This window comes from Ricinus communis, chromosome 6 (assembly GCF_019578655.1).
Source record: "Ricinus communis isolate WT05 ecotype wild-type chromosome 6, ASM1957865v1, whole genome shotgun sequence".
NCBI lineage: Eukaryota > Viridiplantae > Streptophyta > Magnoliopsida > Malpighiales > Euphorbiaceae > Ricinus > Ricinus communis.
This window is the reverse complement of record NC_063261.1, coordinates 18,934,468-18,954,951: the sequence shown is the minus strand read 5'-3', so window position 1 is coordinate 18,954,951 and position 20,484 is coordinate 18,934,468. Positions and strand designations below refer to the sequence as shown.

The window sequence follows — 20,484 nt, the reverse complement described above, 5'->3', positions numbered from 1 at the left end:
AATCTCATCATTTTGTTCATTTAATGGATTTGACAACTTTATAAGAGAGCACTCATCTTGAAATTTTTTAAATAATGCATTTAATTTTAAAATTTTTCAAATTTTATAGCCAAACATATTAAAAGGCATCTCATATGATTGATTCTAACTCTGATATTTTATATTATCAGTTACCCGTTCTAATAAATAATTTCTTTCTTTTCATGCACTCTTGTATTTTAAAGTTCTACCATTCTTCAAACCTATCAACAACCGTTCTTTATTCAGGCATTTTGCCTTTGTCCACACATCTCTTTGCTTTTTTTAAACTATTTCTGCATCAGATTGTTTCATTCTATTAAATAATTAATACATATTTAAAATTAATAAATATATTTTATTTATTATTGATTTGATATATAAACTAGAAATGCATTCTTAAAATTGGCAAAACAAAATTCCTATGCTTGATGCCCCAAAGGTCATTATGCCTCCAATGTCAAACATGCACTTTATTTCTACTGTCCCACCAACTACAATTCCTGCAAATTTGCTACAAGACCAAACAAATAGGTCAACAACAAGATCAACTACTGTCAACATATGACATTATTTTCAAAGGAAAGCTGAACTAACAAGAAACCCTTTTCTGTATTTTCCAACCTACACTAACCATTTGCATGTATATATAAACCAAGATTAGCCTTTCAATTCTCTCATCCAAATCTACACAGCACTAGCTCGTTTCTTGTTCCATTTCATAATCTCCTAAAAGACCTGACCATTATTTCAAAGATGGCAAATTCTAGCCTTTTCATGTTAGCTCTTTTCATTGCTGTGTCGTTTTCAGGCATGGAAGTTGGACTAGCTGCTCGCAATCTTCTTCAAATGGCGCCACCACTGCCAAATTTTCCAGTGCAACCATTACCGACTATTCCAAATCTGCCACAGCCAACATTTCCAGCCTTTCCAACAACACAGCCTTATTTTCCTATGCCCAATCTGCCTCCACTTCCAAGCATGCCCTCTATCCCTACAATCCCAACTACTCTCCCCTCTTTCCCCTTCCTTTCTCCACCGCCTAGCACTTGATTTCCTTTATACGATCATGTCGATCAATATCTAGCGAAGTCACTGGAGTCTTTTCAAACATTTTGTTAACTTCATGAATGAATAATCTGTGTCAATGGTGTTTGATGATTTCAGATTGTTACGTACTTGGAGATATATGTATTTACTTCATTATGACATATACTTGGCTTGTCCACACTTAGCAATAATTAATTGTATCTCATTAGTATGATCATAAATATGTATTTTCATGAAATGTTTATCTTTGGAAGGCTTTCGATTACTGTTTGTGGGGAAAAATCCCATGTGGAGCACAATTAAACAAATTGAAAAATTCAGATGTGTTAGAAAGAAGGTTGCAAAAATACATAGGAAATGAGAAAGTGGGGAACAAATGACTTATAATTTAAAGGCAAAACCCAATATCCCAAAACTTTATTAGTTTATGTATTAAACTCTTTAAGTGAAAACGTATGTTATTCAGTCTCTTAACTATAAGAATTGATGCTATTAAGCCCTTATTTGATAAACTTTTAAATTGAATAGAAAAGAAATAGCAGGATTTAATTCTTTTTATCTTCATAGTTAAAAGGTTAATGAGGATGACAAAGAAAACAAAATCATGGATAGAAAGATGTGGGTTTAAGGACTCAATAGTCACCTGCAAAAAAATTATTATTTTATTTTTTATTTTGGTATAAGTTTAAAATAAAAAATGAGTTCATTACAACTTTTTCCGATAAATTTATTGTCTTGATCCTTGATCAAGTATATTAAGTTACTATTTTCACTTTAGATTTTGTATATAGAACAAATGCTTGAGATTTTTAAAAAAAATTTAGACTCTTATATAATTACAAAATAAATAATTTTTTAGATTAATAATAATTAATTTATGATTATACTTGTAACTTAAAATTTTCATAGAATTAGAAGTTAGATTATCACTTTATCTTAAAAAGATTTTTCTCCAAAATAAAGAGTTAGTACCGATCCGTATGGTCAGGAAACTTGATAGTATAATAATTGTTAATTAGGAGGGTTTAATAATAAAAAATAGCAAACTTGTAAGGGCTAGATTATGAATTTTCCATTAGATATAGTTCGTTAAATTAGTTCCACTGAAGGTAAAATTTCCGTCAAAAAAAGCTTAACGGCAAATGTTTTTCACTTGTTGGGCTGAATAGCAAAAATTAACAAAGTTCATGGGGCAAATTGTAGATTTTTGCGCAAGTTAAAATCAGAGTATTTTGTGCGTAATTGAGCCGAAGAAACCTAAAGCCCATTAAAGCATGAAATTTGGAAAAAAATAAAAAATAAAATAAAGAAACCCCCTAGCCCAACAAAGATTGCAGAAATGTGTAGCCAAGAAACCATGACATCATCATATCATAATATAAACTAAATCTTGGAGAAGAAACAATGGTTTTCAGTTCTTGTTTGTAATTTTGACCATTGTCCTCAACTAATTCTCCTTTCAAACTAGATTTCAATAGCCCACTAATTCAAAAGAAAAAAGAAAAGAATGCATGTCAAAGTCTAGTCTTATGCTTTATGAAGTTATTCTGCATTTTGTACCTATCTATGCACAACTGACTATCTTTTCCATTAAGTTATGATCCTGATGTAACTCTTTCTCCATGTCTGTTCTGCTTTGATAATATTTTTGACCTTTTCTGCATAATATTTTAATTTCTCGACAGACTGATCCATAGTAGAATGGCTAATTCTTACGAACTTCTTTGACTAACAATATTGTTTTCAGCTATCAATGCAGGTTATAAAAAGGGCCTAATAGTTTCGCTTGGAATGCAAGAAAAACAGCTCTTACTTGATAAGCATTAGCAGTCAATCTAATCTTCTCTACTTTCTGTGCGTTTTAGATTCATATTTGAATATGGAGTACAAGCTTGCTGTGGCAGGAATTATAGCTTCTCTCTGGGCATTATTTATGTTATGTAGCTTAAAACGAAAGAAGAATATCACCAGAGCTTTATTTAACAACTACACAGATGAAACCTTGAAAGCAAAGAAATATGCCAGCCTGAGATAGTTGCTTCTCCTGATATAATCATTGTTGGGGCTGGTGTTGCTGGTGCAGCTCTTGCTTATGCTCTTGGCAAGGTAAACTTGCGCTTTAACTTAAGATAAAATTTTGATAGAGTAGCTCTAGTCCGATAGATTTTAAACCATGAAGCAACAAAGTTTTGGCTATTTTTTGCAGGATGGACGCCAAGTACATGTAATTGAGAGAGACTTAAGTGAGCCTGACAGAATTGTTGGTGAGCTACTACAGCCTGGTGGCTATCTGAAACTGATTGAATTGGGTCTTGAAGGTATGTGACAAACTCAAAAGCTGATGATACAATTGACCTAGATTTGACTTCAAACTTCCTCAGAAGTTAGATACATTTTCTGACATGACAGTATTTGTATGTGGATATAGATTGTGTAGAAAAGATTGATGCACAGCAAGTTTTTGGGTATGCTATATTCAAGGACGGGAAAAGTACCAAGTTATCTTATCCCTTGGATGGATTTCAGACAAATGTGTCCGGAAGAAGCTTTCACAATGGTCGTTTTATACAAAGAATGAGGGAGAAAGCTACATCTCTTCCCAAGTAATCTTCCTTCCATGACATTTCGACCTAAATATAATTAAATCAAGAATTTTCTAGTGCTTCCAACTTTTAAGATACCTCGTCTTTTTCTTGGTTTGGGAAAAGTATTGCTCATTCTCTTTCTTGATCTTCCATGCAGTCTAATTTTGCAGCAAGGAACAGTGACATCACTTGTAGAGAAAAAAGGAACTGTAAAAGGGGTAAACTACAGAACTAGAAATGGTCAGGAGATGACAGCATATGCTCCCCTTACAATTGTCTGTGATGGTTGTTTTTCAAACTTGCGCCGCTCTCTTTGCAACCCCAAGGTAATAAAAGATGCTAAGTAGACCTTATCATAAAGTATTCCTAACAGATGTTATGACTATAATTACCAATTCTATATCAACAGGTTGAGATCCCCTCTTGTTTTGTGGCTTTGGTGCTAGAGAACTGTGACCTTCCCTACGCAAATCATGGACATGTAATTCTAGCTGATCCATCACCTATCCTGTTTTATCCTATAAGCAGCACTGAAGTTCGTTGTTTAGTTGACATACCAGGCCAAAAAGTACCCTCCATTTCTAATGGAGAATTGGCTCAATATCTGAAAAGCACTGTGGCTAAGCAGGTAATTGGAATTATCTTCTTGGAATGGTTTCTGCAATCTTTTATCACCAATAAAACAAGCAACTTGAACGTGTTTCAGATCCCTTCTGAGCTACATGATGCATTCATATCTGCAATTGAAAAAGGAAACATAAGAACAATGCCAAACAGAAGCATGCCAGCGTCTCCTCATCCAACTCCAGGTGCGCTTCTGGTGGGTGATGCATTCAACATGCGACACCCTTTAACTGGAGGAGGAATGACGGTGGCACTTTCTGATATAGTTCTATTACGAAACCTTCTTAGACCTCTGGAAAATCTAAATGATGCTTCTGTCCTTTGCAAATATCTCGAATCATTTTATATTCTTCGAAAGGTGAGCAGCATTCACATGTAAACTCATTTTATTTACTATTTGAAACAATAACTATAAGCAAATAGTCCTTTCTTGTTCAATTGCAGCCAATGGCATCCACCATAAATACATTAGCAGGTGCCCTTTACAAGGTTTTTTCTGCATCAACTGATCGAGCAAGAAGTGAAATGCGACAAGCATGTTTCGACTATCTGAGCCTTGGAGGTGTATTTTCAAATGGACCCATAGCTCTACTCTCTGGTCTAAATCCTCGGCCATTGAACCTAGTCCTACATTTCTTTGCTGTGGCTGTCTATGGAGTTGGCCGCTTAATACTTCCATTCCCTTCACCTAAAAGCATTTGGGATGGAGTTAAATTGATTTCGGTAGGCTTCTTTTCTAATGACAGAGATAACTTTCCACAGTCACTCCCAACAGTTCATCTCCATCGATCTTTTTCTATTATATTGTTACTTCCAATTCTAGTTTGTCTATCATTTTATAACACATGTTCCATTTTGCAGGGGGCATCAAGTGTCATTTTTCCTATAATGAAGGCAGAAGGAATTGGACAGATATTCTTCCCAGTAACCAAGCCTCCAAATCACAAAAGCCAAACTTGGTAGAAAAACCAGAACATTTTTGCAGGTTAAGCAGGATACTCTTGTACAAATTTGAAATCAATAGCTTCATGGAAATTGGTTCTTTTATGTATTCAATCTTAGAATTCATTCTTTAATCATCAGGACAAATTTTCTTTGTACTTTTCTGAGATTTATATATGTTATTCCGAAGAAATTGAAATCAATGTAAATGTTATTCCAAAATCAGAATTTATGATTATACTCACCATTACACATAAGATTGAACCAAGATCTTGCTACTAATAAAAATAAATAATATATGCTTTCTTTTGAACAAAAAATAAATACAATATGCTTGTCGTACTAGTATTAATGAAATTACTTTATAATATTAAAAATAAAATAGTTAAATAATATTAAGCCAAAATAGAAAAATATTCAAATTATAAAAGTGTGTAAAAATACAAGAAAACAAAAGAAAACAAATTGAATAAAAAATAAAAACCAAATAATGTGTTATGCCTTAATAATATAAAAGTAATAAATTTAAACCAGAAAATAAACAGGAAGATGTCGTTAGTCTTTTGAGCTAAGCCAGAGTCGGAAGAATAAGAATTGCCCCGTTTCCAAGCCCTAATTTCACAGAATTTTTTTCTCACCTAATCTTATTAAAACATTGCTTTAATCAGGTTTGTAAATTGGGATTTATCGTAAAAGCCAAACCCTAGAGCTCAATTTGTGAATAAATTGATTTTTTGGTCCATGGATGACAAAGAAGTTGTGAGGTATAAGGACGTGGTGTTGAAGGTTTCCGATTTAGATGTTCTTCGAGGACCTTGTTTTCTCAACGATCAAATAATTGCGTTTTATTTCAGTTACTTGTATGCCTTTTATGATTCTTGCACTGATGATGTCCTGCTTGTTCCGCCATCCGTTTCGTTTTGGCTTGCCAATTCTGAAGAAGATCGTGAGAACCTCATTGATTTTCTGGAACCCTTGAAATTGTCAACCAAGAGACTCGTTCTTTTCACGGTTAACGACAGTACTGATTTCGGTGGCAGCGAAGCTGGAACCCATTGGAGCCTCCTTTTTATGACAGGACCCAGAATAGCTTTTCACATCATGATAGCATGGAGGGAGCTAACAATTTTTACGCCTGAAGCTTTATGAGGCTCTCAAACGATCCATGGGAACTCCCACTCTTCAGGTTTCTGTGCCAGTGCCACCTTCAACAAAAGCTAAAACTAAGAACAACAAGAAGAAGAAACCCCCTGCTGCCAAATGCCTGCCTTGTTCGAATGCTGCTTCAACTCCTCCTCCTGTTTTTGTTGAGAGCCCCACACCTCAACAGACAAATGGATATGATTGCGGAATCTATGTCATTGCCATTGCCAGGGCTATCTGTCACTGGTTTCATCTCAAAGGAGTAGCAAAAATGATGATTGGTTGTCTGCTATTCGAAGACATGTTGATGCATCTATGGAGTTCACAATGCGAGACGAGATACTGAAGCTTATACAAGATTTGCAGGAGGATAAATGACCTGAACTAAGCTGAGCTAAGTGTGCCTAACCTAGCTTAGATTCCAGTGGGTGCTGAGTGCTAAATGTAATTGAATTGCTTTCTCTTGCTAGGCTTTGGAAATCTGATCTAACTCTGATTTCTTCTTTTTTTTTTCTTTTCCATTCTTCTTCTTCTAGAGAACGTAGAAAGAAACATTAATTCAACATGTAATTTTTCTTTCTTCCCTGGGGTTGACGGATTTACTTTGCTGTCTCTGTTCTCTTTTCCTGTGACTGAACATATTTAACAATTCTTGCAAATAGTTTCCAATATCTTCGTGCTTCCATCTTTTTCAGCTTGGTACCATTTTTTTGGCTTACCAATGTATTAGTGCTTGTGCGCTTTAAAAAGAAGAGGTCTATGAAGTTGGGCATATCAATCAACTATCAAAGTTCAAGTTGCTGAACTGCCTGTTTAATTATCGATTTGATACTAATTAATTTTATAGGAAAAAAGGAAGAAATACAACTGATCAAATTGCACTTGACCTCCTATTTACAGCCCTGAAGTCATTCCCTTTTCAGGGGTGAAAGGAAATTGGAGAAGCACTTCTGTATGAATTCAATGTATGGGTTGCGGCATGTTTGTATGTTGTCGTGCTGAAGAAGATCTGGGACTTACTTATTATATGTATGTTGTTGATGGCGCACTTAGCACTATTGCTAAGTGCCGTCAATGCAATTAAACGGACTGAACTGTTTCTTCTGGGATTAGTCACGCAGGATTAAACATGTATTGGACAAAAAATTTGCTGACATGGTGCTTCTGTATCTGTCTTGTTAAGGACATATTATGAACAGACTAAATTGAATGTCCTTTGTGGATTTGCAGCTAGTCTGTGCACAGAGGCACGTTTTGGGCCTTACAGTTTCAGCATAAAGGTGACACAAGCTTATTGCATACATAGATTAGATTTACATACATATTTTGCATGTGAATATGTAATCTCTTTGCGTTGAAAGGATGATAGAAAGAGGAATAAGGAAGGAAAGAGTGGAGAGTCTACCTCTAGAAATTGAGGAAAAGGCAGGAGGTGACAGTAGGATCTCTAGCGTCTGCCATTTGTATCAGGAAGCTTCTATAAGGGCACATCTAAGTATTCTGTATTAGCCTATTGGAAAACATGAATAAAATGTATTCGTAGCATGATATTAGGAAAAAATGGAATACCAAATACATCTTTCGTTCTTTTGTAACAAAAAGAAGCATGGTACTTCTCAGTAATTACTCTGTGCTCCTTCCACTCTTGATTGAATCAGAAAAGCTCATTCGAATATATGGGTTAATATGTTATACCTAAGTTTTCAGTTTACAAGATTAGTCTGATGCAGTTTGCACTGAACTACTTGTACATCGTTCCCTTCTCTTTGTTTGTCCATTATGTTGTTCAAGGTGATATTGTGATCTCTTGTTGATTTGCTAAATCTATGTTTCTACTAGGTCAGATGTCTTAATTCTGAAAGAGAAAATCAGTTCATACTTCTCTTTTATCTTGAGGAGGGGAAGTGGGGGCTCAAACCTGAACCCTCCACCAAAACTCCATAGAGCTCTCCCACTAAGGTCTAGTGCTTAGTTGGTACTTCTGATAAGCTCATTAACTACTCACTTTTGTCTGAGTGTCTCTTTGCATTGTGAATAAAGTGGATCCACCTAGGACTGAAATTTGGTTATTTTTGGCTAATGGTTAGATCTTGTACCAGGTGGAGGATTTGTGTGCTAGCTAGACAGGTGTATGAGAAACTGGTGGAAGCTATACAACCTCGAAGCAGCCATCTGAATGCATAATGGATCCTGTAAAGTTGTTGATTGATTTATACATTTGGAATCGGGAGTTTAAAGCTTGATTAATGCGCATAAATGCTTTAGAGCACTCTCATTCGGTTGCCCATTTCAGGGTCCTGATCTGATTCAAATGAAAGATGGAACTGTGGATTACCCATGATCACTGGTTATGTGGTGAGTTCTGCTATCATATGTACCCCCAACTTCTGAAACTGATCAGCTCATCATTATGGAAATAAATCATCCTTTTTCTTCTTTCTTTTGTTTAAATTTTACATTACATCAAGTACTGCAATGCCCCCTGAATTCAGGCTATTCATTTCTTTCTTGATTTCGGACACAGGAAGGCATTCCCTTCCACCGTCACATTCTACAGATGTACAAATCATTCATGTTCTATTCACTCAATCCCATTAATGGCAGTCAACTTTCAGTAGCAACAGCATAGCTGCCCCAGTGTTAGTATCATCATTGAGTAAATTGCAAACAAATCAAAAAGAAACATTAACTATTGGTTCTACATAAAAACATAAACCTATACACCCAGATTGCGGACAGCTAGTTTACAAGTCAAAACGAGTCATGATTTTCAGTGATAATGCTGATTCCTTCAAATGCCAATATTAGTGTATGTATTTTAACATGTATACAGATATATACGTGACCCATTTGGAACACACTATATAGAATTAGACAATATTGCCAGTTATTCACTTAGTATTATAAAACTTTAATTCGTTTCATTTTAATAATTTCAATTTCAATTTTAATTATAATTCACATTTTCCATAAATAATTGACATCATATTTTCTCCTTTAATTATTTTTTTCAATTGATTATTTTAATTATATATCAATCTTTTATTCTACAATATCAAATATAATTAAAATTAAATAATATAATAAAATAAATTAAAAAATTTACAATTAAAATAAAATTAAATGCCATTTATATCATTTTTACATAGAATTGGCATGTTCTGATTTATTCAAAATTTTAAAAAATTGCTGTTTTTTTAACATTCTTTTATGAAGTACACGTGAATTATATTGTTTTCTTACTGTAAGATGTATATAATAAGAAATTATTATTAAAATTAGCCGCACTAATTTTTATTGTTAAAAATATAAAAAAATATATTATTATAGATATATAGCAGTAAATATAAAATTTGCCCTAAGCTGCTGTTAAAAATATATTATTTAGTATAATTTTAAAAGTAATTTTTATTTTTATTTTTTATATTAAAAAATTGAATTATTTGATACCTAACTCAAATAATAAAAATCACAATTTATAATAAAAATTTTAAATTCGATTCTTCTCATTCAAATTAAATATAATAATTTTTACGACGAGTATAATATAATTATTATTCTAATTACGTAGCTTATCTAAATATATAAATAATAAAGATTTAAGAAAAGGTGGGCCACCAATTTTCCGCAGTTTTCACATACTTAATTTCTTATATGAAGTTCCCACCTGAGCTACTGTGCCTGTATGTGTTAACAATAAAATAAACCCTTTTTGGTGTTCTCGAAAAAATAAAAAAATGAAAAAGACAGACCAATCAAACAAAATAAAATAAAATAACATGCATCGGGTAGCTAGCAAGGGTTTGGAAAGACTGGAGACAGGTGGGCTTCCAACAACTAATATAATAATTTTATTTTTTTATTTTTTTTATTACAAGTAATTAATTCTGTCTTTTAATTTAATCAGCTAAAGCATACCATAAATTCATCATTCATATATAGCACCTGAAAGATTAATAAAACGTTTCCGTTTTATTTTTTGTTAATTTGCTTTAGTTGGTGGAAGACAAAAAAATAAAATGTGTTTGAAATATATATTTTATATATTATCTGGAAAAGAAAAAGTTAAAATATAAAAAAAATATTATTATTATTTCAAGCACGTCATTACTTCAATGATTCAATCTTGTCACTGCTCAGCCCACAGAATTGTAACAGCTTATAAGAGCTGGAAATACTGATTCCTTGTTTTCAAAATCAAACAAATCTGGACCGGACCGATTGGTTTAATCAGTCCAATTAATTGTATATAATAATTAAGTTTTATAATTAAAATAGATTGGATCGGTTTAAACTGAATCGAACTAATTAAATTCGAGAAAATTGATTCGACTTTATGTTGTCATTATGATCAAATCACTCCTAAGTGATTAGTCAGTTTTGTTTGTATGATTCAGATTTAATTGATCTGACGATGGAGATTCAATTTAAAAAGTGTAATCATTGATGTTTTTGGGTTTGGATAAGTCTGATTTAATTACAGAATATAATTTAATTTGGAGTTTACAATGTGGACAACTTGGGTTGAATCGAGGGTGAGAAAGTTACATTTTATAAATCAAAGCATTTAGCAAGGGAACATTTACATAACAGCACATGCTGCTACGTCTAATGCCAGCTAAACTAAATTTACTAATATTATAATATACATATATATTAGTAGAGCTTAATTTTTATGTATTTTTTATTTTCTTATGTAAGATGTTATTAGTTTATATTAATTGTTAGTATTCGAGAAATGAGTAATTTTAGATAAATTTTTTCAAATTTTATATTTTTTATCTAATAACTTCAGACATAAAAAATAGTTGTACCGGATAAGGATAAAGGTTTTTAATTCGAAACTTCTATTTTAAAAAATAAGAGCTCTTGTTATCAATCTATCGAGTTGAATTGGTGTATTGAACTCATTGCTTCAGCATTTTATAATATCTTATGGAACTCTTTATATATAGAATTTTTTTTTTTTAAAGTTATATAATAAAATTATATTTTAATATAATTTTTATTATTTAAATATAAAATAAAAAGTTGATTTGGCTTTCTATACATGAAAAGTCAAACTTCGCTCTCTATTGTATATCTAATAAATATTATAAATTTTAATACACTTAATTTAATTGATAATTATAGTTGTTATATTTCTATTAGTAAAAATTATATCAAAAAACAAAAACTGTCAACATTTATAGAAATAAAAATATAAAACATAAAGACTCATTAAATAAAATATTTTATTACCTATATTTGTATTTTTTTTTAAAATATATAATTAAAAATGCTCTTAATCTATTAAAATCTCAAAATATGTTATCTATATTTTATTTTTCGCTCAAAACAATTATATTTTAAATAAATAACTAAATTATGATCGGCCTTGAGGTATAATATATTTTAATATTAATTTTATAAGTATTTATAATTGGAATTATCGGTCAAAAAATAAGTTTTAGATCACAGTTTTAGTGCCCGTTTATTTATGGAAAACTAAGCAAATTTTTTAGAGATTTTTTCAAAATAAAATCATAAAATAGAACTTTATGTTTACTTGTATTATTTTTTCAAAATAAAAATAGAAAACAGTATTTTATATTTTCAAAATTATAACTAAATCTTTTGAAAATAAATTTAATGGACCTATTTATTTATAGAAAATTATATCGATCTTTAGGAAATATTTTAAATATAAATAAAGAACGTTTTTAAAACTTTGAAAAGCTTTTAAAAATAAATTTAACACATTTTCTATATTTTCTTTATATATAAGAAGTCACTGTTTTTAAATGAAAAATAAAATATTTTTATTTTATTTATTTCAAGACTATTCTTATTTAAATAGAAAATAAAAAATTTATAAAGTAAACATATTTTATAAATTTTCTATAAAAATAATTTGTTTGAAATTAAAATATAAAACAAGATTTATATTTTTATATTTTTTATAAAAAAATTTACTTATTCTAAATTTATTTTTTATATTTAAAATATTATCTAAACTAAAAATAGAATTTCGTTATAAAGTAAATATATTTTACAAATTTTTATAAAAATAAAAAGATTTTACTTTTCTTAAAACTTAAAAATTTCTAAATAAATAAACAGTCACTTAAATTCTCTCAAATCAAAAGCTCTGAGATTATACTACAACACTTGGATGCAGAGTTTATTTAATGTGAAGAAGCCTTTATGCAAAACTTGATCGATCTTCTGTAAAGTAGTTTGTCGTTTTGCTTTTGTAATGCACGTGTGATGTAAAATATAAAAAGAGGTCCAAAATGCCATAGCAAAGCGAACAACAAAAACAAGAAATTAGAAAAAGGCTGAACAGAAGAAAAAGATAAAAGATGAAGATCTATACAACTATAATCTAACCATACCAAAAGAAAATGCAACTTCCTAAAATCCAAAACAACACTCACCCACTCGATCACTTACTACCTACCAACTAGGGCTTAGCGTCTCATCAGTTCGGTTTAAAATCAAACCAAATTAAAATTACTGGATAAATTAAATTAATTTTAAAAATAAATTAAAGTGATTGAATCAAAATAATCAAATTATATATAAATATAAACTAAATCGAATTGAATATGATATAAATTAATATCAAAATTTAAATATAAATTAGTTTAAAATTAAATTTCATATTAAAAATTAAAATAAATTTTAATAAATAATTAAAAGAAGCAATTATTTTAATTATTACGAGTTTCTTATATTACTAAACAGAATCAATATAATTTTAATTCTTAAGAAAGCTACACCCTACTTACAAAAAAAACATAATCAAACTAAATCTAAATCGAAAAAATAGTTTCAGTTCGATTTTTAATTTTTGTTTTATCTCTACTATTAATTTTTTTATTAAAAAAATATTATAAATACTAAAAAGATATGGTAAAAAATCTAAAAATAACTAAACCATAAATTCAGAAACAATTAAAAATTATATTTCTAAATTAATATTTATATAATAAAAAATGATATTCTTTTATTACTAAAATTTTTTACCTAAACTATACGACAACAAATAATTATCTTTTATATATAAGGGGAAACTCGAACACAATGCCTAGCAATTTAAAAAACGTTAAAATGTAATTAGTGAGCCGTGGGTGCTACTGGGTCCCATTGAAGGGACATGTTCCTTAAAGAACCGTACATATGGAGAGGTCAAAGAACCGTCCAAGTTTGGTCTAAGTGGCCACAGCTGTGTGCCAGTTCTACTACCTTTTCCTCTTCCTCCTCTTTCTTCTTTTACTACTTCTTGCTGTAGAGTTTACCTATCGTAAGGGGTATCCCATGTTAGTTATCATGGAATCTTTCTAGTTGTTCTTTCTTCTTTTCTTTTTGTCACCATATTTGTATTTATGGTTTTTGTCTTTCTCTAGTTAATGGTTTAATATTATAAGAGCATTTCGGATACTACTTTTTATTTAAGAGAATATATTTATTTAATAATAATATTTTTACTTATATCTAAATATAGAATGTATAACTTTTTTATTTAAGTTTAGATTTTTTTATTTTTTATTTTTATTTTATTTTATCCATCTAAACATTGATATTTTGATTTTTCATTTGATTTTATTTCCTTAGAAAGGAAAAAAGAAAATTTTTTAAGGAAATAAAGTTAAAAATGATAAATATCATTTATAAATATATAAGAATTTATAGCGAATTCATTACAATGAAGATAAAGAATGAATTTTGAGTCTCTAAACATAAATAGTCAAATTTATTATAAATTTTATATTTTAAAAAATAAAAATATGGTACTTATTTTATCAAATGGTTATTTATAATAAAATATTTAACTTATATAAAGAATATTTTGAAAGTATTCTAAAATTTTAAATAATTTTTTTTAAAATCCGATCTCTTTATATTCTTTGGAGATGTAATGACTGAAAAATAATATTTAAAATAAATTATAAATTATATATATTTAAGATTAAAGTCTTACTTATAGTTTATGTTCCAAATTCATATTGATATAATTGCAATCTAAACTTATATTTGAAACTCAAATCATTTTTATTTTCATTTAATTGAATACTTATTAAACATAATTTTTATAATTCGAGAAGTGGCTTTAGAAAAGATAAATCAAATAAAATATAGTAAAGAGTATATATGTTTTCTTTTAAGTTTTTATTTAATCCTTACTTATCAATTTTTAAATGATAAAATATTTATTTTCTAAGTTTTATGAATTTATGCAATTTCTTCTTCTATTTGACAAAGTATATTTTATATATATAAGCATATAGGGAGTATTTTAAAACTAATTAAAATGATTTCAGTATCAATCATTAACTATAAGAAATTAATGGTCTTCAATAACTGAGGGAAAGACATTATATTCATGATCCATGAAGTTTCAATAAATCAAATATTATTTGGAACAATTAAGTCAATCTAAAATAGCTTTAAAATGATAGTACCATGTTTAATACATAAATAAATCCCTTTATGCTGAGGATTCAACCATAGAAATTTATTTAATATTTTTTTCTTATGCTTAATAGCAAAATGATAATTTTAGCAACTTGTGTACCAAAATGCAAGCAAATATTTTGTAAGCGAGTAGCCATATCAATTTTTTGAAAAAGATGGACACAATAATCCATGCCATATTATGATTATTATTAGCTAAAATTTTACTATCAACTTATATTAATTTATGGTTTTCATTATGATTGAGATGTTTTATGTTGTAATTAATCCATAATTTTTTGTATGAACACTATAATCAAATTTTTTGTATTGAAAATTTCAAGTACTTTCTTATTTCAGATATATAAACTATTTTATTAATTAATTGAATGATGAAGTAATGAATTATGAATTATAAAGATATATAATTATAGTTTATATAATTTTTATAACAAAAATATAATAAATTTTTATCAATATAATAATAATATCTACAAACTTATAATCTTATCGATTCTCATAACTAAATTACTATCAAAATTAGTCTACAATTAGCCTAAATTGGTATGATTACTTAGTATGTCTTATTATATTTTGATATAATTTTAGAATTTTTCTTATTCTCAATTATTCTCAAACATATCTCTTTATGTCCTTGTAAGTATCTAGTCAAATAATCTTTACCCAAATAAGCAATTGAGTCCTTATAATGTCCAAAACAAGAAAAGCAATCATATTCGTAGCATATGAGAGAAAGGAAAATTTGAGATTTAGATTCTTATTTTTTGGTTGGTAACAAAAGTAAATTTTGAAATTAAAATCCAATTTCCCTCTAAAAAAGAAAAAAGAAAAAAGAAAAAAGAAAAAAGAAAAAGAAAAACCCTCACAAGGGAAGAGGAGAAGTAGAAAGGACAAAGAGATGGAATAATAATAATTGACAGAGATGCGCTTTGCTGGCAAATGGCAAATGGGCAATAGCTAAGTGTACGTGTGCGCAGTGTTAGCCAGCTCATCCCCCCACTCTGCTCTTCCGTCCCCACGCATGCCCCTGCCATTATGCATTATCTTACTCTTCCCTTCCCTTCCCCTTTGGATCTTTTCCTCTACTCCATTTCTATTATTCCTTTCCTTGAGCTCCCTCCCTCCATCATAAAACTTGCATTTTCTTTTTTAACCAATAAACATTCAAATTTAGACCCCATTAAGCTTTAGAAAAATAATGATTGAGATTTTATTTGTTGCATTTACAAATAGAAGTCTATGTTAATTCTTTTTATAAAAATAATAAAATATTAATTAAAAATTACTGATATAATTTTTTATGTTAATTTGATGTGAATGATTTCTCTCAATATTTATTAATACATAGAATTATTTATATAGCATACTTATAAAGCGCATTCGTTTTTGTTGTTTTTTGAAATAATATAATTTATTTATTATATGATTAAAAAATAATTATTATCCACTTATGGAGCATAACTTTAGTTTTCTTGTAATTTATAGTATTACAGTATGATTATAATAATTATAAAAATATTACAAATAATTAAAAAATAATATTGAAATTTATTTTTAAATATAAACCATAAAATATAATGAGTTGATTATCCTCTAGATGAATAATGAATATAAGAACTAGATTAAAATATTCATTAATGTTTCTCCTTCCTATCTGTTCTTAGTTCATACCCTACCAACATCAATTAAAGAATCCTATGGTGATGATGATGAAGGATATCATCATTATTATTATTATTATTAACCACACACACAAAATCACATAATTACAAAATAAGAGATTTCACAGCTACAAACTAAGCTTGACCTCATAATAATATTACCTTTTAATCCAAAAATAACCAGCTAATACATTACAGCCTGTTTCACTATCATATCATCATCATTTTCTCTCTCTAACTCTAAGAACTTTCTCTCTCCTCCTCTGTTATTAAATTATTCCAATCACTAACTCTTATATATCTTCCTCTTCTTCAAAAGCTCCATCTCCCTCCTCTCAACATCAAAGGGAAAAAGAAAAAGGAAAAAGAAACCACCACCACTGGCACCACCACAGGCGGCGGCGACTCTACCTTGATCACTACTCATCATCACAATTAGAAAGTTACAATCTTTTTGTATCATAACACAATGGATCCGTGCCCATTTGTACGGATCCTAGTAGGTAACCTGGCTATTAAGTTCCCAACTAGTTCAAGATCCTCAGTTTCAAGAAGTACAAGTTCATGTTTTTGCAAAATCAAGCTCAAGAATTTCCCTACCCAACAAGCAACCATCCCACTATTACATCAACAAGAACCACAAGCCCAAAGCCAAGAAAACAATTATTGCATATCAAATTCTTTAGCAGCATGTTTCAATCTTGACAAGACCCAAATCAATAAAATAACATCTTCTACAAGACCCACAAGTTTGATTCTCGAAATCTACACTGGGGGTGAGGCTACATGTGGGTTTAGCAATGGGAAGCTTCTGGGTAAGGTTACCGTTCCACTTGACCTGAAAAAAGCTGAGTCTAGGCCTTGTGTTATACATAATGGATGGATTGGTATTGGAGAGAAGAATAAGGTGGAATTTTATTTGTGTGTTAGAGCTGAACCTGATCCAAGATATGTGTTTCAGTTTGGTGGTGAGCCTGAGTGTAGTCCTCAGGTTTTTCAAGTTCAAGGAAGTGTAAGACAAGCTGTTTTTACTTGCAAGTTCAGTTTGAGGAATCCTGGAGATCGAAATTTAGGACAAAGGTTAGTTTTCTTTTCATTGATTTCTGTTGCTTATTTTTAGTTAGTTGAGTGAAAAATGAGAAAGGAAAGTTATTGATAGGCAATGTTATCTTGATTTGGTTTTGGTTTCTAGAAGTGAATCTAGGTTTTCTTAGTTTGTTCAAAATGTGTAAATCTTGATTTTCCTTTTTCTTGATTAGAAATTTAAAAAAATCTGCCAAAACTGAAAAATCTAAAATCTATATATCCTGAAATGTGGTCCATGTCAACAGGGCTTAGATTGAAAATCTTATATTTTAAAGATTTAATTGTTGTAATTTTTTTTATATTATTGGTGTGCTGATTTTCTATTCCTAAAATTGTCATTCTGCAGGCAATCTATGTTAGAACCAAGCACATCAAGAAATTGGCTGCCTTCACTTGGAGCTGAAAAAGACCAATCGGTTAAAGAAAGAAAGGGATGGACAATTACAATCCACGATCTTTCTGGCTCACCAGTTGCAATGGCAGCAATGGTCACTCCATTCGTACCATCCCCTGGTTCGGACCGCGTCAGCCGGTCCAACCCTGGGGCCTGGCTAATCCTGCGCCCGTCACTAGGTACATGGAAGCCATGGGGCCGGCTAGAGGCATGGCGCGAACATCCTAAGACCAATGAGCTAGGCTACCGCTTCGAATTAATACATGACACAGCCACTGCCACCCCTACCACTACCACTCTGGTCAATTCATTAGTAAACTCTAAGAACGGAGGCAAATTCACTATTGACACCACCAACAGTGTGACTACCCCGGTGTGCAGCCCGCATAGCAGCTGCGATTTCGGATCCGGATCAGGGTCCGGGTCGTGGTCGGGATCGGAATTCGGAGCAGGGCTATTCTCACAGTTTCTGTACAGGGGATTCGTCATGTCATCAACCGTAAAAGGCAACAGCAATTGCAGTAAGCCAGAGGTGGAAATTGGGGTGCAGCACGTGAATTGCACGGAGGATGCGGCTGCCTTTGTGGCACTAGCAGCAGCGATGGATCTAAGCATGGATGCCTGCAGATTGTTTTCTCAAAAGCTAAGGAAAGAACTAAGGCAGCAGAGTCAGAGTTTTGTCGTTTGACGCCGGATTGATTTGTCGTTTTGGGGGATGAGTCGGTTAATTAGTAGGTTGTTTTGTTGGAGGTTCAGGAAATTTTATTTTTTAATTATTTTTCTGTGTACAGTGAGGAATGACAAAGCAGGCTTTATATAATAATATTATATTATAAAATGATTAACTAATTGTTTTCCTTGTGCTATGTGCATTCTTAGTTATTTTATTTATTTATTTATATATATTATAAGGCTTTTTCATAAATTATTTTGTAAAAAGAGGCTTTGGTAGGAGAATCCAATGTTGGTGGAAATAGCAAAGAAAAACTGTTAATAAGGTGGCAAAGATTCGATTTATAGTTGTCTATTACAATGTCAAACATAAGAATGATCGATTTATGTTGAAATCTACTGATAAATAGACTTTCCACGAGTAAAAAGAACTTTTGATTGCCTGGTCAATTTTAATTTGTATATACAAATTTGTTATAAAGGTATTTAATAATAAAAAAATATCGAGTTATTATTATTATAATATATCCTTTTTAGTATAAAATAAATTTATTGAATTTTTAATAATAAAATAAAAATATTAGCATTTTATCTATAGGTGGCTAATGGATTTTCCATTCTTATTAAACATTAGTACCCAATGAATCTAAATAATTTTTATCCTGTTTGTAACTACAGTTGGATATTTAAAAATTAAATTTAAAATCTTTTTGATGTAATGTAGTTTTTTTAATTCTTTATAAACTATTTTTCTCAAATTTACTTTTAAGGAAAACATTTATTCACTTGCTTTTTAGAAAAACAATTTTTAAAAAAAAAATCATTCAAAATAAAAATCCAACATGATCCTTAATCTCTCTAAGACTAGAAAAGACAAAGGCAATTTTGTTTGTACAAGAAAAGGATTGAGGAGAAGCTTTCTTTCTTGAGCACTTTTATATTGCAAGTTATGAATAAGCCAGTTTTCATGGATGATTAAGGTGCCATGCATCACATTCAATCTCTTTGGGATTTCAATATTATTATTATTATTATTGGTGCTAATAAGTGTTGCAAGTAGGCCATTAAGTTCTAGATTGTTCATGATTAAACCTATAGAGTTCTAATCAAATTTGTGCAGTAAGGTTTCTAGAAAAATAATTTGGAATGCCTATTTTTTTAAAAAAAATTGTAACAAGTTAAAAAATAATTTGAATAAAAAGTAATTATTCACATTATAATGATTGTAGCCTTCTCAAATTTGGACAAGTATGAGCTATTTCTTAATTTATTGATGTCAAAGTACATAATTTTGGTTATCATCATGATTGAACATATATAATCTCTAATGTCTCAAAAATAAAATGAATTTGATTCAAAGTGAAATCTTAAATATTCATTCTGTAAATTTAAAAAAAAAAAAAGAGGGTGAGAAAAGAGGTTGATATGCTTAGCTGGAATAGAGTTATCCACAGAAGGAAGTGTTAGGCTTGTAGACAGAAGTTGTGGGGTTGTCACATTCCATGAATCAGGACTTTAACAAGGTGCCAGCCTACCAATATCTGCTGGCCTTGGTTTTCAGGTTTTGCTAAAAAGCTTTCCAAGCTGACCATTTAGGTTTGCATTTACATTCCTGTTCTCTTTTCTTTTTTTGACTTGGTTTTGTTAGTTTTTTAAATAATTTATTAGATGCCTAATGAACCCTGAGTTATACAGCTTTTAAATTGTTTCTACAATATTTGTTATTTTAAAAGATATATAGTAATGTAATATATAGTTGGATAATATATTTTTGACAACTTATATTTGCACTGCTTTAAATTTTCTAAAAACTGTCAAAAGAAAAGAAAAGGAAAAAGAATCTACTCTA

At 30.1% G+C, this 20,484-nt stretch overlaps 3 protein-coding genes across 3 annotated transcripts; all 3 read left to right on the top strand.

Annotated features, from left to right (window-relative positions):
* The first annotated feature begins 2,871 nt into the window (after positions 1 to 2,871).
* On the top strand, positions 2,872 to 5,605 carry LOC8268892 (squalene monooxygenase SE1). Its single transcript, XM_025157885.2, is given in 9 exon segments — positions 2,872 to 3,074; positions 3,077 to 3,174; positions 3,275 to 3,386; positions 3,497 to 3,671; positions 3,811 to 3,979; positions 4,063 to 4,281; positions 4,360 to 4,635; positions 4,722 to 5,000; positions 5,139 to 5,605. Coding segments are annotated over 9 exon segments (1,557 nt in total). The 5' UTR covers positions 2,872 to 2,947; the 3' UTR covers positions 5,241 to 5,605.
* A 67-nt stretch (positions 5,606 to 5,672) lies between these two features.
* On the top strand, positions 5,673 to 7,186 carry LOC112535316 (NEDD8-specific protease 1-like). Its single transcript, XM_048375943.1, has one exon. It carries the CDS (start codon positions 5,961 to 5,963, stop codon positions 6,366 to 6,368), a length of 408 nt encoding a protein of 135 aa, XP_048231900.1. The 5' UTR covers positions 5,673 to 5,960; the 3' UTR covers positions 6,369 to 7,186.
* A 9,547-nt stretch (positions 7,187 to 16,733) lies between these two features.
* On the top strand, positions 16,734 to 18,812 carry LOC8268889. Its single transcript, XM_002522032.4, has 2 exons — positions 16,734 to 17,563; positions 17,916 to 18,812. The coding sequence occupies exons 1-2, from the start codon at positions 16,953 to 16,955 to the stop codon at positions 18,649 to 18,651; spliced, it is 1,347 nt and encodes a 448-aa protein (XP_002522078.1). The 5' UTR covers positions 16,734 to 16,952; the 3' UTR covers positions 18,652 to 18,812.
* Positions 18,813 to 20,484: the final 1,672 nt, after the last annotated feature.

Excerpts from the sequence above, each read along its gene's own strand:
- LOC112535316 (XM_048375943.1), top strand. The coding sequence starts at position 5,961 with ATGGATGACAAAGAAGTTGTGAGGTATAAGGACGTGGTGTTGAAGGTT.
- LOC8268889 (XM_002522032.4), top strand. The coding sequence starts at position 16,953 with ATGGATCCGTGCCCATTTGTACGGATCCTAGTAGGTAACCTGGCTATT. Across the intron at positions 17,564-17,915 it reads GATCGAAATTTAGGACAAAG|GCAATCTATGTTAGAACCAA; the intron begins GTTAGTTTTCTT and ends GTCATTCTGCAG.